General features: G+C 53.4%; 1 protein-coding gene across 11 annotated transcripts in view; it reads right to left on the bottom strand.

Annotated features, from left to right (window-relative positions):
* The window catches only part of CUX1 (cut like homeobox 1), a 352520-nt gene that overhangs the window by 262187 nt on the left and 71764 nt on the right, over positions 1-18569 (bottom strand). For all 11 annotated transcript variants that reach the window (XM_032328405.1, XM_032328410.1, XM_032328406.1 and 8 more), the window contains exon 2: positions 13817-13927. In XM_032328405.1, the coding sequence (XP_032184296.1) occupies positions 13817-13927 (111 nt within the window). The remainder of the gene's footprint in view (positions 1-13816; positions 13928-18569) is intronic.

The raw sequence follows: 18569 nt of genomic DNA, 5'->3' as shown, positions 1-18569 counted from the left end.
CACTTAAATATAAATACTAACAAAGGCTCTGTATTTTTTTTTTCAAGATCTTCAGAAACCCCGGAATAATGCTGCCAACTAAAACACCTACTATGAATTTAGTAATGGGTTATGCAAACATAAATTATAAGGCCAGACATTTTAAAAGGAAAAAAAGGTGATTTATTGACGTGCTGGAGACACGGCAGGATAGAAGCACTATTTCAATTTTCCATATATTCCTCAACGCTGCAGATGTGTTAATGCAAAAAGAATTTTAAAATAAAAAGGACTCTCGGCTCTTCTGGTTCTAGCATATCGGTTCAGTTACTTAAAAAGGGTTACCATGGAACTCGCTTCTCACACTTATAATTAAGAAAATGAATACAAACATTTTATCTAATTGAAGTAGAAACAGATCTGAAAGAAAAAGACAGACAGACATACTTCCCTTATCTGCAAGGAGCAAAGGGAATCAACCCACGAGCTCTGTGCTCCACGGTATTAGCCCAATCTGTCCAGATCAAATTTTTCTACTGTTTCCTGCCTTCCTAATTCACAGGTCCCTGGCAGGGGTGGTTCATACTCCTGTGGGAGCTGGCACTTTTTCTTTGCTGTGGCAAAGCCATCATTTAGATACCTATGAAATGCTTTTCATGGCTTGTTTACGTACAAACAGAGTAAATCCAAATTTCCTCATTGTCATGGACTTTTAATTAAAGGAAACAGAAGCTATGGTTCTTCTCCGAACAGGTCGTCCACGGCGGCTGATGAAAATGCCGGTGTCACACATGTCCCCAGAAAAGGGGTCTTCGTTTTCCTTCACTTGGCCAACGGGCGACGGCTTTGCAAATGGTCATTTCCGGAAGCACCCGTGACTGGCTGCGCAAGTCTATCTCAAAAATGAGCTGAAAAACGCTCTCTTAGGGAAGAGTGCACATTTTTCAACGCAAACATGAGAAGAGCATCTCTGTCTGGGCCCCCGCACACTTCTCCCCCGAGAAGGCTGATCTGTGTGCACACACACACACACACACACACACACACAAACACACTATGGGCTCCTGGCACTTTGATTATGTGAACACACCTGACCCCAGGGAAATAGGCTGAGACCAGCCCCCATATTTCAGACAAACCAAACAGCCAATAGACAGTAATGGCTTTAAGCTACTGATGGCCGGGGCCAAAAATGAAGAACCACTTAATCTTCTGAACGAAACTGTCAGTGTTAGGAGGCCCGCGGCCGACCTTCCCCCTGATCTTAATCACAGCCACCTATGATAACAGAGCGGGGTTTATTTTTTGTGCCTGGCTCCAGACCACGATGATCAATCCGCCGGTTGTGACTATCCTCCGTGCACACAATGAGCGAGGGCAAGTTGAGAGAGCACAGCCCGCACAGATCCCTGCAGTCGCGCACAGAATCAAAGTCACCCATGATCTAAAGCGATGCCGTCAAAACTCTCCATGCTTTGTAAGGTCTCTCCGAGCTAATCTACAAATTCAGTGAAATTCCAATACAAAGCCCACCAGAATTTTAAAGGCGGAAGTAGATAGATGGTTCTAAAAAGTCCTGTGGAAGTACAGTCGAGAACATTCTGAAGAGCCGTGAGGACAGCCCCTTCCCCGCCTGGATGCCCGGCCTTGGCCATGAGCCTGGGAGAGGGGGACCTCAGGGAAAATGTTCTGAGACAAGGGGCTCTCAACCGACAGGGCGAAATCAGAGCCACACCCACGAGCAGCCCCAGAAACACATGACAGGCCTGACGTGAAAAGTAAAACCGAAAAACTACTGAAGGAAAGCACTAGAGGCCATCTTTATGACAGGAGCGCAAGAAGATTTCTGAGATAAGTCCTAGGAAAATGTAAGCTTTACCTCTAAAACTGAAAAGGGTTCATCTGCATTGAAATTAAAATCTTTTTTTTTTTCTTTTTTCAGATTTTATTTATTTATCTGACATAGAGATCACAAGTAGGCAGAGAGGCAGGCAGAGAGAGAGGGGAGGAAGCAGGCTCCAGGCTAAGCAGAGAGCCCGAAGTGGGGCTCAATCCCAGGACCCTAAGACCATGACCTGAGCTGAAGGCAGAGGCTTTAACCCACTGAGCCACCCAGGCACCCCAAAATTAAAATCTTCTGGTGACCAAGGACACTGTAAACATAGCGAAAAGACAGGCCAGGCCACGGCCCAGGAACTGCCTGCAAGTCGGTTAAGAAAAAAAGTCTCGTAGATAAACAGAGGACACGAGCAGTTGAGACTCAAAAGACGACACTGTCCAGGCAAGTCATTATACAAAAGGGTGTCCACCCACATCAGAAATAAGGAAATACAACAAAAATCAGTGAGGACATGGCCAGGAGCTCGCCAGTGAGGGTAACAGCACGAACCACCAAGAGCAAGTTCGGGCCACATGGAGCTGGTCAAGGCTGTGACCGTGATCACACTTCCGGTGTCCACCGCAGGAAACACCTGAAGCCACGACGCCCGGGGAGGGGTATCATCGCAAGGAAACAGTCCGGCAACAACCAAAACTCCACTTGCCATCTCAGTGGGGGGACGGAGACGTCCTCTGGGGTTCCCGCAGACAGCGAACCACTGTGTCATTCAGCCCAAATGAACAGACTGGATGTGTGCAGGCAGCGCCCAGGACTAACTCTCTAAAAGCCAACGCCTGGTAGGGGCGCCGGCGGGGGGGGGGGGGGGGGGGGGGCGCTCCGTCAGTAAAGCATCTGCCTGCGGCTCAGGTTGTGATCCTGGGGTCCTGGGATGGAGTCCCGTGGTGGGCTCCCTGCTCAGCGGGGAGCCTGCTTCTCCCTCTCCCCATACTCATGTTCTCTCTCTCAAATAAACAGATAAAAATCTCTAAAAATAAATAAATAAATAAATAAAGGTATCATTTGTGAAAAAGGCAAGTGTCAAAGGATACATACGTACATAGCAAGATACCATTTGCATAAACAGCAAAACGCGCGTATCCGCACAACAATGCCCACGGCTTATGAGAGCATAAACATTGCCACGAATGCAAGAAGTGTACGGAAAGGAAACCTCGGTTTTAGAACAGGGAAGAAGGCAGGAGAAGGAATGGAAGTAGGATTCAAGCTGTGCGTGCAAGGTGTTATTTCTATCTGAAAAAAACCAGGCATCGGAGGCGAATGGGCAAAATGTCGACATCTATCTGGTCTTCACGAAGGGCAGGAAAATGTTTTGTTTTCCATACTTTTCAGTATGCTAGAAATATGTCACACAAAAACTGTTTAAACCCAGTTACATGGCTTGGTGTACAAGACAATGAAGTCACTGCAGGTAAAATTCTACACTGAGGACTGTGAGTGGGGCTCAGGGGAGGCACGGGGGCACCTACCTTCTGGATCTTTCTGCCTAAGTGGCTACCCCCTCAGACAAGCTCTTGAAAGCAACGTGGGCCAGGGTCTGTTTGGTGCAAAACCTTTATAGGGGTGAAATGCGTCCCATCCCTTACAAATGCAAGGTCTGCGTGGCCCAACACGAAGGCGACGGGGAAGGTGTCGGGCTGTCACCGGCTGTCCAATTTCAGGATACTTGTCCCAGAGGCTCTCTGCGGCGGTCTCTTGAAAGCACTCCAGGTGCAGAGTCAGTGAAGAGATGAATAAATGGGGGGTCCAAGTGGGGGCCCGGTTGGCCTTCTGGGGCTGGAACAGTGAGTGAGGCAGGGAACCACCAGGAGGGGCCTCCGGCAGCTGGCAGGTGCGTCAGGGGCAGTCACCCAGCCTGTGTTCTCCCGACTACATGCCCCAGGGAGGCTAGCTGCTCCCCAGGAGCAGGGGAGGGCACCTCCACGAGCTCCTCTGTAAAAGCTCCCTGAGGACCTGCTCCAGCAAAGACCGGCCGCCCGGCGGCCTGGACTGAAAATCTCCCGCCAGCTTCGCCGCTTAGGAGCTCTGTTTCTTCCTCCTCCTCTCCGGGCCTCAGTTTCCCTCTCTTTGCGTTAGAGATAAGCTGTGTCCCTGCAGCGACCAGAGCCCTCCAAAAAGAATAACCCTGGGATATCCACTCCACACACAGCGGGATCACCATGACTCCTAACTGGATGCAAAACAAATTCTGAACGGAAATCCCCAAGAGGTCAAGTACACGGGACAAGCTAGGAAAGGGCAGCACCTAAGTCTGGGGCTTACGGGGAGGGCCCACTCTCCAGAGGCCCAGAGCCCGGCCACTCAGCATGCCATCGCTTCCTCTCTCTGATCAAACCGCAGAGGAGACCTGGCTGTCCCGGCTCTCCAATCAGGGCCTCGACAGAGCCAGAATCGGGATCCGAGGGTCCAGATTCCCAACAAAGCACTCCTGGCACTCTACTGACGACATCCTAAGGTCTTCGGTCGTCTGGTAAAAACACCAGGCTCCAGACAAAATGACTCTACTCTGCACAGCAGGCTCATAATGCTCCTTGTAAACTTAACTTTTTACGCAACTGCAGGTTTGCAAGTTCAAACCGAGAGCTGACATGTCCGTGCCTAATCAATGTACAGGGGTCAGTCACGCCCACCCCGGCCCGCAGTCCCCTACCCCTGGCGAGGAAAGAAACACTCGAGACGACAACGGTCAGGGGCGGCAGGACCTGCCATCCCACTGTCTCTTTTTCAACTGACATTAGTGCAAGACAGAAAGTCAGCTTCTAGAAGCTAAAGGGGGACAGGGTCGCACAGTGGTGACAGCCTCGTTCTCAGGGGCCTGCTGCCTGGTAGGCAGGTGGCTGACACGCGATTAACTGGCACTCTTGTCACTCCCCACCCAGGGTGACCGCGAGGGGCCGCGAGGTGTCTGTAATGTGCTCGGCATAATGCTTTGCTCTTGGGAAATAATAAATATTAATCAACAGTTCGCCACAATTCCAACCAAACTGAACAGCCTTCACATTTAGTCATCGCGCCTTACAACCGGAGCCCAGCAAAGGAGTCTGTGGAGAAGACCCTCCCCAGAACGACCTCCATTCAAAAATGCATCTCCTGGAAGGTCAGTGACCGGAAAGATGTGTTCGGGGCTACGTGTCAAGAACCGCTTCCGACGAGCGAGCCCAGCCCGTGTATTTCCCTTGACGCACGGCGGAGCTCCGCCACGGGAGAGGGAGACCACCATCTCTATACACATGGAGCCAGCCTGTTTTCATTTCGTTTAATCTACTCAAGTCTGCAACAGAAACCAGGCCTCTAATCGCACAGGCCCAGAGGCCGATCTATGCTGGAAGAGGATCCTGAAATGTTCGTGTTCCTTTAGGGCCTTAAACTACACTTGGGAGGGACGCCTGCGTGGCTCAGTCGGTGAAGCGTCTGCCTTCGGGTCAGGTCAGGGTCCCAGGCGCCTGGGATCGAGCCCCGTGTCCGGCTCCCTGCTCGGCGGGGAGCCTGCTACTATCTCGGCTCCGTTTCCCCCTCACACTCCCTCTCTCTCTCTGACTTGCGATATACTCGCAAACACAAATTCTTTCGGAAGATCAGGTTTTAATAACGTACGTACAACACACCATTTATTGAGTGTCTACTATCTGCCAAAGCTACTCTGGATAGTCTACAACAAGTCGTCTGACTCATCGCAACTCCGGGATACTTGTCATCACTCCAGAGTTTGGACGAGAACACGGAGGCCCAGAGAGGTCGTACAGCTCAGCGTGGTGTCGACCAGACTTCCACACCACATGCATCTAATTACAGCCTCTTCCTTTTGACAGTTATTAAACTCTCAGATAATTTGTCTCTTATACTCAAAATAGCCCTTTAAAGACTGCAAGACACAGAAGGAAGCGACACACAGGCTCAGGAAGGAAAGGGAACGCCGGCCCTGTCCAAGTTTCAGGGAGTGATCGGGACAGACGGCCCCATGGGGTTCACAGGAAGCAAGCGTGGCCTGGGGTGGCGGTGGGGGTGGGGGGCTTTCAGACGCCACTCTGCTGACCCTTGGGCGGGGCTCCCGCGTCAGCGACAGCGCAGACTGACAGATTAATCCTCCATTGATGACCTAAGAATTCACTTTTCTGGGCCAAAGGCACTGGAACAAAAGGAGGAATCCCCCAAACTGACCGAACTTCCTAGCATCCAAACCCAACAGCATCCCAGTCTCAGAACGTAGAGGGACCAAATGGGACATCTGAAAGTAGCTGATTTTTAAACAAAGATCATCAGGCTTTGAGCTGAAATTTTAGGGACCCCACTTCTAAACAACCTGACCAAATTCACTCTTTGGGGGGGCGATTTCTATCTTTGACTCAAAAAACTGCCCTAACCCCCCAAAGCGCCCTCACCCCATCCATCCTCACTCGTTCCCCAGTGTCCTGTGTCACTTCTGACCGCCACCTGCACCATCCTGCCTGGGGACCACACATTGGTCACTGCCTGCCTGTCCTTCTATGAGACCTAGAACCTTCTCTCAGTGCCTGCTATCTCTCTGAACCTCAGATTGCCCCTGGACCCCCGCAAGGGCTCAGAACCACCCTTAGAAGGGAGGGAGGGAGGAAAGAACAAAGGGCGGACAGGTTTACTGAGATCCTACTATGTGCTCCATCCGCCTGAATTCCTTTCACCCGCCCAGGATCTGGGACATGATCTGTCCCGCACACAGAGACAGGTCCGGGTCTGGGAATGCTTAGTGACCCTGGTCAAGATCCCCGGCCCGAATATCCACTGCATCCCCTTCCGGCGTGGGGCTGGACAGTTAGCTTCCAGGCATCTCACACGCTTCTCACGCGACCCCCCGAAGTATTCCTGTACACGGAGGGGTGAGCACTGGACTCCCGCCCAATCTGCTTGCACCCGAGCCAATCCGCCTGCTCCACGGGCCTCCTGGTGCCTTAGGCTGTGCTGCCAGTTCTGCCGGGAACGCGGGGCGGACAACAGAGCCACCAGCCACTGACCGACTTGGGGCTGACTTTGCAATGACCTGTACCCATCACCCCCTCATGCTCGAGGCAGGTTTTCTTACCAAGGGACCCCAAAGAGGAAATAACCTCTTGGGTAGATAAACTAGCTTACAGTGTTTAATTGGTAACTGTTAAAAAAAAAGCTCACTTTTAATTTTTAAACTTTTTCTAGTTAAAGTCTTATTGTAACTTAACAGTGGGTGATTCTAGAATGATTAAACATCCGAGTTGATTATTTGAGCTTTATAATTTGGCTAGGTACAGGAGTGGCCTTTTAGAAATGAAGTCTGTGCTGCCTAAATGAAAATTCACCAGATACTTCTCTGGGGGGCATTTCTCCAGGGTATCAGAGAGGACAGATGAATAATTTCCTACCCCTACAAAGAAAGGTATTAAGCAAAAACGTTGGAGAGGAAAGTCACATGCCGTAGAGTTTACCCTTTAAAGTACACAGTTCAGTGGTGTCGGACATATTCACAGAGTTGTGTAACCGTCACCACTACTCAATTCCAGAACATTCTCTCCACACCAGAAACAAAACCCTGTAAGCATTAGGACTCACTCCCTTCCCCCGGCAACCTCTTGTCTACTTTCCGTCTCTATGGATCTGCCTGTTCTTGACATTTTGTATAAATGGAATCATGTGGCATTTTCCATCTGGGTCCTTCTACTTAGCATAATGCTCTCAAAGTTCATCCATGCCGGAGAAGGTATCAGTGCTTCCCTCCTTTTTATAGCTGAATAATACTCCTTTGTTTGGACAGACCGCATCTCCTTTAGGAGTTCACCTGTTGATGGTCACTCGGGGTGCTTTTCCTCTTGCGCTATTTTGAATGATGCCGCTATGAACATTCGTGGGCAAGTTTTTGTGTGGAACCGTTTTCAGTTCTTTTGGATATATACCTAGGGGTGGAAACGCCAGGTCACAGGGTAACGCTACGTTTAACATTTTGAAGAATCGCCAAAGAAAGGCGTTTCTTAAATTCTTTTTTTTTTTTAATTCTGCACAAAAAAAATGAAACTGAAGCATCAAATACAGTGTTGTTAGCTGCCTGTCTGAGAAATGAATCTTGCAGAGCAATTTGCATTTTTAAGAATTCTGTTTTGTAAAGAAAAGATTCCTAAATAAATGTTATAAATATGGTAGGATTTTTTATGTTACAATTGTCGTCAAGTGTCCACGGAACGCCAAATGCATAGCTGGACACAGAGGCCTTGCCCTTCGGAAGTGGAACTATACTAACATTGCTGGTCCCCAGGCCCCCAACACGAGCTCTGTGCTGGGGGTAGGGGTGTCTAGCTGGTGTCCAGCCTGTACCCCCCAGTCTTCCAGACTTGCAGGCCGCCTCCCCCATCACAGCCCTCCCTGAAAGGCCCAAGTCCCGAGAGGCACGTCTGGTGTACCCTCCTCTGTGAAAGTCACAGTGTGTCAGTGGGCACCGTGGGTCTCCGAAGAACGCACTCCCATGTCCTACAAGATATACGGGAATTTACGCTGCTGTTTCCAATCTTTTGTGTGCACTGCTTTCAGAGTCTTAGGAGGACAGAAGCCAAAAAACAAAAAGGTGGTTAAAATATGAAACAGCGGTCAACTGGAGAGTGTGGCCGGCCTCTGGAGTCTGTGCATTTGTAGGAAAAGAAGGGTGGAAAATTCGCTCGCTGCTCAATGCAAACATTGCCGGTCGTTGCTAACAGCGTCAAAGCACAGTGAGACGGTCACAAAGGCACAGGGAGTCACGTGTGAGCCCGGGGACCGCCCCCCATCCCGACTCCACGCTGCAGTGGCAACACCAGCCTTGCCCGGGGCCCCTGCGGGTGCCCCCAGCCTCCCGCGGAGTCCCGGCCACATGGGCTCAAGGCAGCCCGTGCAGGACGTGTCCATCTGAGCTGCAGCTTGAAGTGACTCTCTTTTTCCAGGCTGAGTCACTCCCTGCAGTGGCTATATAAAGGCTTAGAGGCAGTGACCGAATGCATCTGGGCCTGGGCCACGGCTATATATTACTGCCCGCCCCCCCGCCGACTCCTCCTCTCACAGGGAGTGCACAAGGACTCCCGAAGCCGCCAGTGTCGTCCTACACCCTCCCCCACAAGCGCCCCCAGCTCACTGGCAACAGGGGCGTGGGGGGTCCTGCATGGGACAGCCACCGTGATCAGCGCCATGCTCTCTTTTCTTATTCCCACAGTCCCTCCTGATCAATACAGAGATGACCTTGGCTTTCCTGAAGAAGGTCCTACCCCCACCCCCACCCCAGCCTGGGGCCTCACCTGGCAGAGGTGTGAAGGGACCCACAGGCCTAGCTCCATCTGCCGATGGCACGAAGGTTTCTTTCCGAGTCGTACCTCGACATGACCCTGTACTTTGTACAACAGCTTCCCAAGAATGTCAAATTCAGAAGAGCACTCTCGCCTGGGACACCAGGGCAAGCTAAGACCGTGCCACTCAGGACAAGGATGCCGGCGAGCAGGCAGTCAGGTCAGCCGCAAAGAGAACGTCCCGGTCACGGAGCCGGGTGTGCGGGCTGGCAGCAGGCCCAGGGCCGTCTTCCAGCATAGACCGTGGCACGCGGGCAAGGGGCGGTGGGTCCTGGCCAGGACCCCAGGCAGCCGGGCCCATGATGGTCAGGGCTGTGCCAGGCTCTGTCGCGACAATGGGGGCAAGACGGGCCCAGCACGTGGGCAAGAGGGATGCGGAAAACACGACCGGGAATGCGAACGCGCTGGGCCAAGTGTCGTGACGACTAAACGCTCTGGGCAGCCAGAGCTGTCGAGGCACAAGGACGTCGGGGCACAAAGGACCCCCGAGAACCGCCGAACGGCGGCTCAGATGATGTGGCCCCTTTGACAGGAAGCATAAATCGAATCCAGTCAAGTCGGGCAGACACGTGCCTAAGAGGGACTCCGGGGCAGCAGCTGGACACACGGACAGGACACAGGCGGGCCCTGAGTATGGTTTCACGACGAAAGCCATGCACCCCGGGTCTTTGCTTCCCCTCTTCTCCTGCCCCTCCCGCCCATGCAAAGGAAGATTCTTCCCTTTGAAAAGAGCTGTAAAAGAACAAACAAGAGCCCGTGCTCTTTGTGGAAGCAAATGTGACCCTGAGGACCGTTCTTCTGCGAGCCAACCATCCTGTTCCAACAGTGCGGCCGGTGGGCTGGGCCTGTGGTCCCTGGCGAGCGCCCCAGGCCCCCACCACAGGGGCCTGCGCTGCCCTCCGCCCCGGCGCCCCAAGGGTCAGGGCACCAACTGAGGGCCCACAGCGCCAGGGCTCAAGTCACAGCTCGGCCGAGTGCTGGGGGACAAGTGTGCGCTCTCGGAAGGTTCCAGTTGTACCTTTCCTAGCACTTCTCAGGCCAGGTAAGGATGTTGTGCTTGCTGGGGAGGAAGATAAGGAGCTGTTCAAGAGTACGGGCAGGACTGTGTGCTCGGGGGGAACCATCTGGCACATGGAAGGTATTCAAGAAATATCTGTAAAATGATGACCTATTACCACAAAACAACCCTGGAAATATTTCAGGCTAAAACCACCTGCATTTGATGTGTTGTTTTAAAGTTCCCCGAGCTAGCTTTAAAGAGCAGAAACCTCCAGAGGGTATGTTCCAAGTTCACAGCAGCAACATACAGTCCTGGATTCTAGATGCCAGGCTTGCGCGAAGCCCTCCATGCGCTCACGCGCGAAGACACATACACAAATCCACACCACTCACATACAAATCCACACACATACAAACACCACAGACACACACACACACACAGGGACACACACACAGACACGCACGCGCACACACACACAGACACGCACACGCACACAGGGCAACCTGGCGAGCTGGGCCCCCTCATCACACTTTGGAGAGGTGGCAAAACTGAGACTTTGGGAGGCTCAGAAGTCTGCCAGAGCCACCAGGCAGTAAGTCACCTGAGGTAATCTGTACGGAAAGTGACAGAACCTAGAAATGCCCCCATCTTTTATGTTCAACTCTCAATTATTAATTCGACAGGGAATGGATGCTTTGTTGCAAAGTTAAAATTAAAAACCATTTTTCTTTGAAAGGGACTCTTTTTCTGAATCAAAGCAACATATAAAACGTTATTTTTGAAGTAACTGCGACGTTCTTCATGTTGACTTACAATCCGGGGGCTAAAAAGACGTCGCAGTAACGTCAACCGACTGTGAATGTATTCATTTAATGACAGAAGATGGACACTTTAAAAAAAAGTCCTTCACGTGAGAAACCTTCGAGGCTCTGGCCAGCGGGACGCCTGCTCCTCAGTGCTCTGGTGTCTGGTGCCTGGAAGGACTAGGAGGCCGCCCGCGGAGCCCACCTGCGGAGCCCAGCCTGCCCTCTGCACTGGAGCTTTTCCAGCTGCCCTTGGGGCAGGGCCAGGCGGGAAAATACAACCTCCCCGTCGGGAGACAACCCTACTCACATCACCTCTGCCTCTTCTCCGGTGCCTGACCTGTGCGCCGGCCCCACTAGCTGTTCACAGACACTCGGAGCGTACTTTCTGCTTCCCCACAGCAGAGACGGACCGTAGCCTTCTCGTCAGCCGGCAGCACAGTCCTGGCCCCGGCCCTGCCACGCTGTCCGCCCCGGAACAAGGGCCTGCTCCTTCTTCCCAGCTCTGGGAGGCGTGAGGGTCCTGGTGTGTGTCCACCCCGGGGAGATGCCTCTCCCGCCAACAAGCTGATTTTTATTTTATTATTATTATTATTATTTTTTACCCCTGAGGACAAAGTTCTAAGCAGCCTTCACTTTTACACGCCCAATCTCTGTAAGAGCTCCCTCGACTGCGTTAACTTGGTCAGGGGCGGAGCGCCGGCCAGCGGAGAGCCACAGGAAGAACCGATGCTGGAGAAACACCCGGGCCCCCGCACTGAGACCCAGACAGACAACAGAACAGCCCTTCTGGATTGCAGACCCCACACTCACCAGACCTGCCCCCCACACACCCCAGAGGACCCCACTGTAGCTCCTCGCTCCGCCCCCCCACCCCAGTCTGGCCTCCAGTGGCTTCCTCTCTGGAGAATTCTGGCTGGTTGGTGGCCTAAGTGAACCCGCCTTCTCCACCTGTTCTGGCCCCGGCGTTCCCACAGGGACCCACCCAGATTTCAAGGACAGACCCGGGATGGGAAAATGCAAGGGGAGGCGGCGCAGGGCCTGCAAGCAGCTTCAGCCTCCCCAGCTTCCCAGGATCTCCTGTGGCAGTGGGACTCTCCTCCCGCAGAAGCAGCCTGAGCAAGCACTAGCCTCGACCCGCCGGCGAAGGCCAGGAGCAAGCAGGACCGCAACCTTCGGTCCACTCCCAGGTGTGCTCTGGGCCCGCTTCTCCAAGGAAGACAGTGTCTCAAAACGTGCCCGGCAAAGAAACGCCCCAAATGGCATTTACCACCCAAGCTGCTTCTTCCCTGAGCCTCTCCTATTTACTGGATCGGGGGAGAAAATGCCACAGTTCAGGTGGGGCTTCCTCAAGCTCTGGGAGCCGATCCCCGGTTTCCACGTCAGTGGAGGGGCTGTCCCCAGAATTTACCAGCTGGGCCCTCAGCGGCGGGATGGGCTCCAGCCCTGGGATCTGACAGGAGCCTGGGCCTCCGGAGGAACATCCAGGAACGCAATTCTCCACTCCTCCTCCTCCCACCACTTACCACAGGACGGGCCACATTTACTTATTGTCTGCTGCCTGGGAAGGATGACCTTGACCTTCTGCTTTACGCTTTCTATGGAGAGCCCTGGACTTACGGTCAGCAAGGGAAGGGGAGTAAGAACCCAGGAGAGCAGATGACAGCTCGTCACTGGAACGGTGTGAAGGGCTGGAGAGACAGAGGTGAAGGGGGTCGGCCAGGGGACACGGGGTCAAGGACAAGGAGGAGAGCTCGGGAGACCCCACAGCTGGACCCTCCTGGAAGGCCTGCTCTGAAAGGCCCTGACAGGAGGGCAGCGCCTGAAGGAAGGGGGTCCTGCTGCCTGGCTGCTCCGTGGGCTCCGGTCTTCACTCGAGACGAGGCGGACCATGGAGCGCAGCGGCTCCCCCATCCCCGCCTTCAAACAGCGAGTTACTCTGGCCCACCAGAAACGGGTCTGCTTCGGACAGTTCCCATCGTGCCTCGATTTCTCAGAAGTACCGGGCACCTCAGCGGCAGCGGCAGCCTCCCCTCCTGACCTGCTCCGTGTCCCCCACAGAGGCATGTGGGCGGCTGTGGTCTGCTCTCACCTGAGCTGGGGGAGCGGCAGGCTGGGGCAAGGGCCCCACAGCACGAGAACCACTGCGGGCCAGACTGGCGGAAGCTCCCAGAACGCAATTCCCACGTCTGTTCAACTGTCTCTCAAACTTTCCTTGCTTTTCACGTCTTAAAAAGCCTCTGAGAGGGACCGAGGGAACGAGGGGCCTGGGCAACAGACGGGGAAGATGCTTCCCGAACCCCCCAAAACACTGTCTTTCCAACACGCACTTACAAGAGAGAGCAGAAAAAGTAGCTCGTGAGGAGCACGTCTGCAGTGCCCTTTAAAGCGTATTTCGGGAAACAAGCGTCTCACAGGCCCTACCCGACTAAATGTCTGGTCTGCAGGCAGCCTTCTCAGATACGTGCGGCCTGCAGATACCACGCCAGGGAAGGGGCCCTCTGAGGACCCCCACGCCCCATCCCACTACGCCCTCGTGCTCGGCGCTCCCGAGGACTTGGGGCGGCGTGCTTACAGACGTGGGCAAGGAGCGCGGAGGCTGGACGCCCAGATGGGCTACGCCGCTGGCCACGTGCCCGCCAACACCCAGCCAGGCCAGTGTCTGCCTCTGGAATGAGCTCGTGCTTTCTCCTGTCCAGACAGCCCCAGGCCCCCACCCGCAGAGGGGCACACAGCCTGCTGGGGACACAATGCTTGCACCGCGGCTCCCGCATACGGACGGGAACGGGAAGACCCCCGCGCCGAGACCGGGGCGGTACTGCGGCCTCACCTCTGGAGTGTTCTTCTTGAACTCGCGGCTCTGCTCGATAAGTCGCTTTCTGGACTGTTCGCTTTCATCTTGCCGGTTCGCCAGTACTGTTGCGGTGGCATCGAGTTCCCTCTGCGGAGACACGAAAGAGAGGACCAGATCGTCACTGCGCTGCGAACCAGAGGAGACCACATCTGCCTTTGGCAGAACCCAGGAGGGGGCCCCCGTGGCTATGGGGAGTCTCGGCTCCCGGGCAGAGGGGGCTGGAGGCGGCGGTGGGGAGGAAGTGGATACTGAGGCAGTTCCCCTCCAGTCCATGCACTGGTCCCAGAAAACCCGAATGGCTCAGCTTGGTGTGCCCTGTTTCCACACACACAAACACCTACTTCCAGGACAGAACGCGCCGAAACGTTTTTCTCCACTAAACCCTGCAATCTGTCTGTCTTCAACCGCGTGGGCTGGATCTTTGGTGGCGTATCACGTCCAGGACTATCCGAATTAACCTGCTACTCGCTTTCAGGGAGACCTTTAAGAGCCTATTTCCAAGAATCGTGATTTGCGGTATGTGGTCAACTCTGAAAATGAGGCACCTGGAAACAACGGTTTTCCTCCAACTATTTTCCTCGCACGGACACCCTGAGAGCTGCCAAGAGCAGGTCCCCTGGAAGGGGACCTCTGTCCACACGACAAAATGACACTCAAAGCAGAGACAACCTGTGCCCTGGCCTCGGGAATTCTGGGAGGAGCTGTCAGCAGGACCGGTTTCAAACAAGGCTGTGGCAGATGGGCCCAGAGTGGTGTCCTGGCTGACAGCAGGGGCATGAGGACATGCCGCCGTAGCCACCGAAAGGCCGCTTTTCTCACTGAGTGGACTTCGTGACTAAAGACACACACCGGCACATTCTGCTTAGGATACAGTGCGGCTGCTCCACGTGGCTTCTCTATGGTACGGCCCCTCCCCCGAGGCCCGGCAGAGCAAGGACCCAATGGCAGACCGAAAGGCAAGGGAAGTCAGAGACAGAGATCCCAGGAAGCATGTGCCTCTCCCCTCCACGCACCCTCCACCAACCCCACCAAATCCCGCCTGTTTCTCTTTTGGGCGGAAATAACCCCAGTAGGTCTGTAGGGCCTCCTGGTGGGCACTCCACTTGTGCCCGCCAGGGTGGGCCACTGCCAGACGAGACAACAGGGCGCTGGAGCCAACATCCAGCGTGCTGTCGACTGGGGAATGGCAGACAGTTTTAAGGGTGGGGGGGGTGCGCATACACCCCCCCACCACCACGCTCTCCCCTTTCGTGTTTCTGGCATTACAGCAAATCTTGGGCAAACAAGTCCAAAAGAATAACATGGGCTAGGATTCAAGAACAGATGTCAAAGCTACTGCAGAAAAGAGGGAAACACTGCACATTTTGATAGACCACATTTGAAACACATCCCAGTCGAGTGAAGGCAGGAAAAAAAGAGCAACCGAAACCCATGTGGCGCTGCGGGGACGGAGACGGGGAAGAGGGAGCAATCGCAGAGAAGCAGAAGGCTTTTCAAAAATATAAACAATCTGGTTAGGAGGAGGACTTCGGCGGCTATATTTAAGCGGCAGCAGCAGAAGTTATAAAAGGAGGCTTCAAGAAGTGGGGAGCAACGCCAATATTGAAACATGACAGAAAAAGTCGAGTTGATGTTTGGTTCCCATTGCCCGCAGATGCAGAAAACGTGGAGAAAAACAAAGAGCTCGGGACCGCTTTCAAGGAGGACCCTCCTTCCTGGGAGGGGGTGTCACCCAGTCTGCTGGAGCCACTGGACGCTGGGGTCACAGAGGTGACCGTGCGGCCCGGCCCTGACCGCCCCCCTCCCGACGACACCTTCCTATCCAGGGGGACCAGCGTGGGGACAGTGGGGGCAGTGCTGCAGGAGACATGGAAGAGCCCTGGGGTCCCTACATGTCCCTCTCCCTGGAGTCCAGCCCAGCCCAGTGCCAAGGAGCCTCACGGGCACATCTGTCAGAAAGGCCAACTCAGAATGGCTGAGCCCGGGACAGGTCGCTTGGTGGGAGACAGCAAACCCACCTTCGTCGTGGAGCCACAGGGCCAGTGCGCCTGGGGTGACCTGCTGCTGGTAGTTGGGGACCCGCCACAGGCCTGCCACACTCCCTTCCCCACGCATGCAGACATATGCACGTCCACATGAGAAACCAACGGGGGGGCCCCAAATTTAATACCACGCCACCACCCGCCACCGTGGAAACAGATTGGCACAGCAAGGAAAGGTTGTGCTTGCCCAGTCGGACTTAGGGCTCACAATCTTTGACCGGGTCCCTCGCAAAACCTCCCCCGAGTCCTTATGAAGGACACTGAGGCTTTCTAAGGCTGTTGGGACAACACAGAGAAGAGACAGCTATTAAACATAAGCCAAATACTGTTTTATTATCTACCCGGCCTGCCTATTCTCAAAGTGTCAAACGTAATGACACATTAACAAGGGAATTTAATGGGTTTAGGGGAGGTGGCGGTGGGGCCCTAAAATACAGAATCCTCAGTCCCTGAGTCACTTAAAAAAAAAAAAAAAGCATGGAGAGTCCCCTCATCTGAAAAGCACTAAAACCTCACAAAGGGGCAGGGGAAGCAAAACCTGGGAACCAACTTCAGTATCCAACAAGAGTGCACCCACATATCCACTCAAGGACCATTTGGCAATGGTTTAAAAAAAAAAAAAAGCTCCATGCGCACTAGGAGACGGGATGATCTTCAAGACATATTTAAGCAAAAAGAGCAAAGTGCAAAACAATGCTTGTACTGTTTGAAAGGCTCTCTCTACATACCCTTGCATAAGCTCTGATTGTCTCCAGAAATATACAAAAGATACTTGTAACTGCTTGGCTCTGAGAAGGCTTTGGGTGGGGGGAGGGAGGGGAGAGATGGACATGCCCTTCACCGGACGGCTGACCCTCAAAGAACACGGGTTTGACCTTTGCGGGGCCACTTAGGTAGGTGTGGGTTTGTTGTAACGCGACACCGTACATGTATTTTCTCTTCCTTTTCGTTTCCTTAATAACATTTTCTTTTCTTTCGCTTATTTTATTGCAGAATACGGAATACGACCCGTGACATACAAAATACGAGTTAATCGACTATTTAAGCTATGCGCAGGCTTCCACTCAACAGCAGGCTCTGAGTAGTTAAGTTTCAGGGGTGTCCAGAGTTAGACGTGGATTTCTGACCATGCGGGCGGTTGGAGCCCCAATCCTCAATGTTCAAGGGTCAACTGTATCTTTTGACTATTTTAGCCGCGTGCATGTATTACATAATTAGAAAACCTGTACTATATGTTAATTTCTTAAATCCTGCTAATGTGAAAAAATACAGATTTACATACAGAAATATATTTTACATCATGCGTCCCATACACGCGGGTTCGTGGTCCCTCCTTGTCCACCTGCCCAAGAGCAGAGGCCTGGAATAAATGACCTCTTGACTCACTCTGGTAATTCAAAAAGGCAGGCCAGCCCGTCCTTTGTCAAAACAACAGCTGTTTCTTGCACAACACGCTGCACACTGGCCAGTCTCGGGGCTTAGGAACAAGGAGGAGGTGGCCAGTTGCAGAAAATACCACTCACCCGGTCCAGGACTTTCCTGGGGAAGGGCAGAGGAAGGCGTCCCCTCGAAATGATTAAGAAAGATTCTAAACATCCGACAGCCCCAGGTCCAAAGGGACGGGGAGGTGGCAGGGCTGGCGGCAAAACCATGGGCTCTGGGCACACAGGCACTTCCAACGAGGCCGAAAGAGGTGGAAATCATCCTGGAAAAGCGTTTTACATGGACAGGCACCTGGATGCAGAAACTGCAATTTTTGTTCCAAGTCACCAAGTGGCAATCGGCGCCAAGAGGTGACGAGGTCCAGAGCCAGACCAGTGGCTTTGGAGCCAAGGCTGTGTGTGCACAGGCACAGTCCTTGCTGGGAGACGGGGGGCTGCCACAGAGCTGCGGATGCCTGCAATCCTGCCGGCCTCGCCGCTAAGAATTTCTGGGATGCTCTTCCTCTTTTTCGGAGGGATCCTCCAAGGGCAAAGCTCCTAACGTTTTCACTTTCTCTCTGCTGGAACGCCAGCCTCTCAGCCAGTGTTAAAGATGTATTCACCACAAAAATTACAAAGTGCCACTAATTGCCTATTTAAAAGAAAATTTTCCCCAAAATAAACGAGTCTTCCTAACGTCACTGATCAGTCTGAAACTGCTCACCTTTGGAGTATGTACGTCCCCTGTCTGTCTGTATTAAACCGGCGGGGACGGTAATTAAACCGACGGGTACCCGCAATACTTCTCTGAGGCTCCCCTCCTAATGCTCCCAGGCCAGGCCCACCTCAGCCCCCTGCTCCCTCTCGGCTTCTCCCCCTGCACCCCTGGGCTGGAGCAAGAAAAGTATTCTCTGGTTCTTATCTCTGACTTTCATTCCAAGGATTAGTTCATCTGGTGTTTCCTTCGGGCTCACCTGACAAGCCGATCAAACAGCAAATCTTGAATATGAATTCCAAATGGCTTTCTCGGTAAAACTACGAGGACTCAAACAAAAAGGACAAGGCAACCCCAGTTTCTCCATGGGGTAGTCCCCGGGGCTTTTTCTGCTTCCTTTCCAGCAACAGGGTCGGGGGACCAATGAAGCTGTTCTGGCTAGACAGGGCCGTAAGGAGCCCAAGCGACCACCGACCAGCCTACTTCCGTCACGCCCCCTTGCCCAGACCCCAACACAGAACATCCGAAGACCCTTCAGACACTGGCCTCGG

The sequence above is a fragment of the Mustela erminea genome, chromosome 20 (assembly GCF_009829155.1).
Source record: "Mustela erminea isolate mMusErm1 chromosome 20, mMusErm1.Pri, whole genome shotgun sequence".
Taxonomy (NCBI): domain Eukaryota; kingdom Metazoa; phylum Chordata; class Mammalia; order Carnivora; family Mustelidae; genus Mustela; species Mustela erminea.
Note: the sequence above shows the minus strand (reverse complement) of the source record. Positions and strands in the feature narration are given on the sequence as shown.